This window comes from Trichosurus vulpecula, chromosome 4 (assembly GCF_011100635.1).
Source record: "Trichosurus vulpecula isolate mTriVul1 chromosome 4, mTriVul1.pri, whole genome shotgun sequence".
NCBI lineage: Eukaryota > Metazoa > Chordata > Mammalia > Diprotodontia > Phalangeridae > Trichosurus > Trichosurus vulpecula.
This window is the reverse complement of record NC_050576.1, coordinates 181,200,475-181,209,002: the sequence shown is the minus strand read 5'-3', so window position 1 is coordinate 181,209,002 and position 8,528 is coordinate 181,200,475. Positions and strand designations below refer to the sequence as shown.

The 8,528-nt window shown below is 43.1% G+C and overlaps 1 protein-coding gene across 1 annotated transcript in view; it reads left to right on the top strand.

The window, feature by feature from the left end:
* The first annotated feature begins 616 nt into the window (after nt 1–616).
* Nucleotides 617–8,528, top strand: part of DHX8 (DEAH-box helicase 8) — a 31,033-nt gene continuing 23,121 nt past the window's right edge. Inside the window, exons 1-8 of the mRNA XM_036755178.1 lie at nt 617–822; nt 2,581–2,666; nt 3,826–3,898; nt 4,522–4,607; nt 6,289–6,398; nt 7,045–7,386; nt 7,864–8,008; nt 8,138–8,341. Coding sequence (XP_036611073.1) covers nt 711–822; nt 2,581–2,666; nt 3,826–3,898; nt 4,522–4,607; nt 6,289–6,398; nt 7,045–7,386; nt 7,864–8,008; nt 8,138–8,341 — 1,158 coding nt within the window. The 5' untranslated portion in view covers nt 617–710. The remainder of the gene's footprint in view (nt 823–2,580; nt 2,667–3,825; nt 3,899–4,521; nt 4,608–6,288; nt 6,399–7,044; nt 7,387–7,863; nt 8,009–8,137; nt 8,342–8,528) is intronic.

Genomic DNA, 8,528 nt, shown 5'->3' with positions numbered 1-8,528 from the left:
AGGCAGGGCTTGAACCCAGGTCTTGCTGAGTCCCGATCCAGTACTCAGGCCGTTGCACCGCCCTCTTAGTGATGCAGAATTGAAGTTTGGGCTGGATTTATACACCCGGGAATCATGTGCTTTGCACGGGTGCTGAACTCGCGGAAGGTGATGCGGTCACAGAGAGGGGGGAGTGTGGCGATTAGAGAGAGAGACGCTGAGGACACAGTCTGGGAGACCCCCAGAGTTGAAAGGGGCCGCTTCGTAGGTTCCTGCCCCCCAACTAGGGAGCTCCTTTCCCCTCTCCTAGACTTTCCCTCCGAAGGGCCTCGGGCCCACGCTCCACACGCAGCCTGAGCTGCCTGGAGTCCACCAACTGGAGATTAGGCGGAAGGGGAAAGGTGTGAAACCAAGCACGGGCCGCGATCCTTTGGTGCCCTCTGCAGCCCAGCTGTGAGAACTGCACTTGGAACGCCTCCGAAGCTTGCCGGCTCTCGTCTGTCTCTCCGCCGACTACTCGGGCGCTGTAACCGTAGCCGCGCTGACGGCCCTTCACGCACTTCCTGCGGATTCTCTATGGTTCTTCCGCTGTACGCTCATTGGACGCCGCCTCGGGGATGGTAAACAAGGAGGCGGGGGCAGCGCCCGACCCGGAAGTAGAAGCGGCGAACTGGCGGAGCCTTGGGGCCAAGAAGCCGGCCTTGGCTTACTGGGGGAGGCGGTGGTGCGAGATGGCTGAGCCGGGACCCGCCGAAGAGCTCGCCAAGCTCGAGTACCTGTCCCTCGTGTCCAAAGTGTGCACCGAGCTGGACAACCACCTGGGGATCAACGACAAGGACCTGGGTAAGAAGCCCGAGAGGGAGACGGAGGCGGCGGAACTGAGGGGTGGCAGGCCCGGCCCCAGCCTCCTGGCCCCGCCGCCGACCACCCCCTGAAATACCCCTGGGCAAGGCCCTTCCCCAGAGGGGAGGCCGAGTGCGGCGGGGAAGGAGCGTTAGAGTCAGAGACCCCAGGTTCAAGTCCTGACTCTGCCGTTTGTGTGCTCTGGACAAATCACCAGATTTCTCGGGATCTTAATTTCCTCCTCTGTAACATGGAGTTTGGCCAAGATGACCAGTGAAGCTCCTTCCAGCTCTAAATTCGTGACCTTATGAATATTTTTTTTTGTATTTACGGGTGTTATAGCTGAGTATTTTGAATCTATGAGCTTACGAGAATCATAAATCCATGAGCTCCATGTGTATCATACGTGATTTCATGTGTCAGATCCATGAGCGTCATTAGTACCACAGACAGAGTTGGAACGGACGTTATGTGCTGGACTTAGATCTGGTTTCTCATATCCCACCTGCACCACTTACTGGCTGTGTGGCTATGGACAAGTAATTTCTCCCTGCCTCTATTTCTGCGTCTGTAAAATGAGGGGTTAGGGGCAGCTAGGTGGTGCAGTGGATAAGAATGCCAGGCTTTTGTTAATTTAAAATTCATAGACTTCTGGAGCTGGAAAAGACCATGGATATTATATCCTCTAAATCCATATCCACCTTGCTTTTCCCTCTTTCCCCAGCCACCTAGTGTACATAAGCTGCTTCCTAAACTGCTCAGATCCCTTGCTGGGTATGACCTTTTCCTTCTCCCCTTCTCCATATCTTTTTTCGCTAAAATTCATTTGCCCCTCCTCCTCATCCCTTAGTACCTTTTCCTTCCCTTCCTTAAATAGTAAGGGGGTTGTCATTTACCTGGCAGTTGTTAGGATTTTTTTTTTTTGTTAATCAGGTACACAAAATTTGCTAATGCCTTAATTAGGCTGTATGTCAGATTGACTTAGCCTAGTCAAAATTCTTGGATATTCTGAAGGCCATTAACGAACAGCTCAAAATATGTGAATCTCTGCTACATTGGTAGGTGAATGGAGTGGTTTAGGGGCTGATAGACCTTCTATTGACCTCTAGATTAGGCCATGTAGGTTGAAAATAACTTAGATTTACATTGCACTTTCAAGGTTTGCAAAGTGTTTTCTTCACCACAGCCCTATGAAGTAAGTAATACAAGTACTATTATTTTCATTTTACAGATGAGAAAATGACTTGTCTAAGGGCACACATCTAGTAAATGATAGAAACTAGTAGTTAAACCGAGGTCTCCCTTGACTTTTGGTCTAACACTCTCCATCATTTCGTGTTGCTTTGTCTGAATTTTAGTATAGTCAGTATTTCTGGAAACCTGGAAGCAGACAGTATCTTATGTGTTTCTTTTCTGATACTAGCATATTCCAACTCAGTAGTTGTTTGTCAATCTAGTAGCTTTGTGAGAGTGAGGAATTCAGGTTTGGGGGGCAAATCAAGAGTTATTTCCCAGTTGTAGTGCACTTGAAGACCTGGAAAGCAGTTTTGTAAAAGTAGCTTCTAGTCATGCACAGATTTATAGGAATATAATGCACACAACCTGGACAGGGTAAATAATTTTTTTGTTTTTATCACTGGAGCTTTGTTATCCAGGACTATTAAGGGCAATCTGGTGCTTTCCATTGTACTGGGAAATGATTCCTTGCCTTAGTCCTTCTGTTTTATTCTTATTTTAATGTCACTTTTATTTTCACAGCTGAATTTGTGATCAATCTTGCTGAGAAAAATACAACCTTTGACACATTTAAAGTTTCCCTCACCAAAAATGGTGCTGAATTCACAGTATGTATGATCTTGAGATTTTTCACATTGTTTTGGTTACTCTTGAGTTAGAAATGGGGCTCTTGCTGGGGGAGGGTCAGGAGTTTGTTTACTGTAAATCAAGTGGGTTGAGTGAGTAGTGTTTTCAAGCCACTAAGCAGTCATTTACTTAGTTTAATTTGGCTTTCTAGGGCAGTTTTCCAATTAAATCGAACCGGGTTTTCCATCATTAAGTCTTTGTGGCAGTTTCTTTCATCCTTATTACATGAATGCAGTAATCCAGTTCTGAATAGAAACAAATTTCTAGACTGTATGGAGGGGGCTGTAAACTATGAAAAATGAAATGGTTTTAGGAGATCTAAAAGTACAATACCTTAGGTAACTTGTTGCATTGGTAACTAAGGTTGGACTTTCTTACTGTTTTAGAACAATTAATTAAATGTCTTTGATTGAGCCTAGGTGCAAAGCCCCAGGCCCAAACCCCTGTCTACTAGGTGCTAAGCCTATGTGGGCGTGAATCCCTCAGGGTCCTAAGGGGAGTTGCTAAGACCAGAGTCAATAGTAGGAGCCAGAGTTCTGGTCACTCAGATGACCGTTTGATGACAACTAAAGAGTGTATAAAAAGAGAGAGCAGAGCTATTTGCTTGAGGTTCCCACTCCTGGAGTGAGAAATAAGATTGTTAACCCCTTAAAGTTGCTTTACTTAGTAAAGCAGATCAAAAGAACCTGTGCTGGCAGCATCCTTGTTGTTGGGCTTGTGTTGGTCTTTCACCCCCAGAGCAGCTGCTAGCCGGATTATTGCAACACTTGTCTAAAGAATTCTACTACTATTACTATTCTGCTCTTTAATTTGATTATTTTGTACATGAAAGAACATTTGAGGGTGCAGTGTTCTCTACTATTATCAGCCTGTCTGGCAAGTTGGCATATTATCTGGTGCTTCCTTTACCTGAGGAGTCCAGCCTCCTCACAACTACACACATACACTCAACCCATTTAACAGACATTTAGTAAGCGTCTGCTATTGGTAGTGCACTGTATGAATAAGGTATAGTCCTTGATTTCAAGAAGCTTCCAATTTAGTGGGGGAGATTAGACCTAGCATATATGTTCTTTCTCTTGACGTTAAGTAAATTTGAACAGAAACACAGAGACTCTTGTTCTGTGCTTGCTTTCAAAGGACTCTCTTATAAGCAACTTGTTACGTCTCATACAGACCATGCGGCCCCCAGCAAAGCCTTTTGCTAACAAAGGTAAGTCCTGCTTTGAACTGGCTGTGGCTCTCATAGAGCCTGAGAATCCTAAAACATATTTTGGTGGTATCTTGGCAGCTTTTGAGCACAGGCTCCTGCTGTTTAAATTTTCCATCTTGCCTGAGGCAAAATTAAAGTGATAGAAGCCATCAGCAAATAAGCAGTACATAGTGAGGTTGTACAAACTTATTTTTCCACCCTCCTTAGTATTTTGTCATCCTTAGATTTATGATATGTGTGTGTGTGTGTGTGTGTGTGTGACACACCTATACCCTTATAAACATATATGTTTTGCTTGTGGGTGATATAAGAATTTGAAACATTTAGAGGTTAAAATTTTTTTTTTAGGGTTTTTCCCCCCATTTAAAATGATTTTGATGTACTGATCTCTCTTTCTCAATCTGAGAGGAGCTGGAATTTGGGGAAAGAAATTCGGATATATGGGGAGAGTCACTGTGAAGAGAGAGCTATTTGTTAGAAACTCCTTCTGCTTAGGTTGGCTTTAGTGTTGAAAACTTTGATGCGTATTTCATGTTTACTGTTATACAGGTTTCTTTTAATCGTTGAAAAGATTAAATCTACTTTACCGTGTGTTTTTCTCCCTTTCTGTTTTATGAAACAAGATCCAGTTGTTAAACCAAAGACAGAGAAGGAGAAGCTCAAGGACTTGTTCCCAGCACTTTGCCGACCAGACAATCCTGCAGTCCGGGTACTGACGCCCTTGGAGGCCCAGCTTTTAGGGCCACATGAGTTTTTAACAGTTTTTAATGCAAATGTTTTCTAGTTGCTTTTATTGTTTTCATTCTTAGAAAATACTAAGTAAAAATATTTAAGGGCCTAAGAATTGTTGATAGGGTTAATTAAATTAGGGACTATGGGAAGCAATTAGCGATATGGAGAAGTTACATTTAACAGCATATGTGAAGCAAGACTTCTTTTTGTTTGGTGAGATAGTGTAGTGTATGCTTAATTTTTTTAATATTCTGATTTGTCAGCTGCATTAAGAGAACATGTATTGGAGACCTTTGGGATATTTAACATAGCCTTGAGAGTAACCAGTAGTCTGGTATACATGATATCTCAGAAGTAAAGAAGGTGCATTTCTTTTGGATAATTGTGTGTTTCTCAGGTCCCAGGTTGGTAAAATTTTTGCCATTAATTGAAAACCATAGAACTGGGTTAAGAGATGGGTAGAACATAAGAAGAACTTTCTAAGAACTTTTGTGTCTACTCATCATCTAGATCTAGAATAATATTATTTTAGAGTCAGAAGTCATCTAATTCCGCCTCCCTCCAGTGCTGTGATCTCTCTGACGTCCTGTTCTGGCCTTTCTAGGCTAGCACATGTTAGTAATGGGGAGCTCATTTTTTCATAGTGCCACCAGTCCCATTTAATAGTTGTAACTAATTCCTCACCCACACGACAGCTTTGCAGATGCTTGAAAACAGCCATCGTGCCCTCTCTGAAGTCTTTCCTTCTCTCAGACACCTCAGAGTTCCTTCAGCCATTCTTCCCATGACGTGGTTTCCGTCTCCTTCATTATACTCATTGTCTTTTATTCGCTCTCCATTTTGTCAAGGGCCCCCTTAGCTTTGGGTTCCACGGACAGGCATTCTGGAAATGGTCAGTGTACAGCAGGACTGTGAGCCTCCTTTACTTTGGATGCTCCATTTTTGTCCTTTCTCATCATTTTAAGTGATGTTGGAAATTCTTCCTGGCTCCTTTTCACTTTAGTTTTGTAGTCTGTAACCTAGGGCAGAGGGTGTGATGGAAAGAATGGTGAACTGGGAGTCAGAAGAACAGCATTCTAGATGCAATTTTGAACACTTATTGGCATGATGATTTGGGGCAGGTCATTGAACTTCTTAGATCCTCGGTTTCTCTGTAAAATGAGAGTACCAGCCTTGCCAACTTGTTAAGGTTGTTGGGAAGATCACATAAAATAACAATGTGCTTTTGAATCAGTTAAACATTTTCATGTAAATGTTAGTTGTTTTTATTTCAATATGTCAAAAGATCTATGATTTCATCAGTGCGAGCACTCCTTTTATGCAGGCAGATCCCAACCCATCCATGTCTTAATAGTGGTTTCATGAGTTTCTGTGGCCAAACAAAAAAATTTAAACCTGATGGCTAACTTTTGGTGATGAGCTTCTCTGAGATAAGCCAATAAGGCTAGGCCTTGGATAATAGGTGAACAGTGCATTTCACGGCCTACTTAAAAGTAGAGCCTATCAGAGCTTGTGTTTCTCTCTGATATAATGTCTGAAACCAAAGTCAGCTCTGTGCTACCATCAGGGAAACTTGGAGTGGGACTTTAGTGGAAATGTTTGGGTTTTTGGGCTGTGTTTTCTGACTGTTGTTTTTTCTTACTCTGTTGTTCCTGTAGACCATGCTTGATGAAGATGATGTGAAAGTAGCTGTGGATGTCCTCAAAGAGCTAGAAGCTCTAATGCCCAGTGCTGCAGCACATGAGAAGCAGAGAGGCTCTGAACACCGGTATATACTTTGGGTTTTCTTTTTGGATCATGGTTCTCCTTGGCAGTCTAGTCCAAATACATTTCTGGGCCAGTCCTCAGGATCTGTAGTGGCCTTTCACTTGCACCCTTTTGGCCACTTTTACCACCTACTCCTGCTTCCTGCTGACAGATATTTGTGAGCAAATGCTAGGAAGTTTAAGAAATAGAAAAAACTCCAAACAAAAGGTCTTGGAATGAGAAGCAAAGCAAAATTTTGTATATGTTAGTTTTCTGATTTGTTTTGGATGATGGATATGTACCAATATTTATGGCTTTTACAGCTACCATCATATAGATTGGTATCTTATATATAAATATGCCCTACATAAGGTTATCATAACCACCTCATTTTGCAACATTAGTATTTTGTGTGGAGGTATAGAGAATATTGATATGTTATATAGAGGTTTCACAGCCATAAAGTTGTGAAACCCCACTGTACCTTTAGTTGGCCAATTATCCATTTATAGCATTGCTCCTGTTACAAACTACCTATTTACCTCCTGTTATAAACTAGCTACCCCCTCTAACTTTTTTTCCTTCAATGTCTTGGCCTTGCAAAAATTGTTAACAGTGTTAGGTGGGATGTGTCTGAATAATCTAAAATCTATTTTTTTTTCCGATAGTGATAGGGCAAAAAAGAAGAAACGAAGTCGGAGTCGAAGCCGAGACAGAGACCACAAACGGAGACACCGGTCTCGATCGAGGTCACGTTCTAGGACTCGAGATCGGAATAAAGGGAAATCTAGATACCGATCTAGGAGCAGAAGTCAAAGTCCTATCAAAGACCGTAAGGACCGTGACAAATATGGGGACCGTGATAAATACGGGGAGAAGAACAGTGACAGGTGGCGAGACAAACATGTGGACCGGCCTCCTCCTGAAGAGCCTTCTATTGGGGAAATTTATAATGGCAAAGTCACGAGTATCATGCAGTTTGGGTGTTTCGTGCAACTAGAAGGACTCAGGTAACCTCTAGGGCCTTTTCTGCTTCTTCCAGTAGTAGGCAGGATGTCTTCTGCAGTCATTTGGACTTTTTACCTGAAAAATAAGTATAGGTGGTTTGATTGAGGATTCTTCTTTAGTCCAGTCAACCTTCTTAAATCTATTCAAAGACTGTTTGGGGACTGGCATGTCCTGCCAGAAGCCATCTCACCCTTTCATCTTCTTCAGACAGGACTAGCCCTTTCCTTACTGAGACATAGGTGGAGATGGAGCTCATTTTCTTTTTTAAGATGCTTCCCGGGGAAGATTGGATAGCTTCCTTCAGTATACTTGATTTCCCTTGTTGTTAAGAAGTTTTATTTCACCTCGGTCCCTTCCACTAGAATTTAAGCCTTTTCTTTTGTTTTGCCTTAATGACAGTTGAAACCATTGGAGGAGAAACATTTCTAGAACTTACGTAGCTAGATATGTCTTCTGCATCTTCCTTTTGTCCTGCACAGGAAACGGTGGGAAGGTTTAGTCCACATCTCTGAGCTTCGTCGGGAAGGCCGAGTAGCCAATGTCGCTGATGTTGTGAGCAAAGGCCAGAGGGTTAAGGTGAAAGTCTTGTCTTTCACTGGGACCAAAACCAGTCTGAGCATGAAGGTAAGGCAGGAGAGGTATTCAGTGTAATAGTGTCTTTTGCAAGGGAGGTAGCATTGGGCACTTTAATACCCCATGCCCCTGAAAACATGAGAGTGGAACATGAGCCCAGAGGTTTTTTGTTTGCCTTAGGATGTGGATCAAGATACTGGAGAAGATCTGAACCCCAATCGACGGAGGAACCTTGTTGGGGAGACCAATGAGGAGACCTCTATGAGGAACCCTGATAGACCTACTCACCTCTCCCTCGTCAGTGCCCCAGAAGTGGAAGATGACACTCTTGAAAGGAAACGCCTCACCCGAATCTCAGATCCTGAGAAATGGGAGATCAAACAGGTGGGGGCTCTGTGTTTCCTCTACTTGTTTTTAATTATCATCTGTTAGAGCCAGCAGTTTGTCCTATAAGTGGGAGTAGCAGGTTCCAGAAAAGATGAAGGTGGGGAGAAAAGGAAGGTCTGACAACAACCCTGCCGAATCAGAAATAATAATCTCTCACATTTGTATAGCATTTTGCAGTTTATAA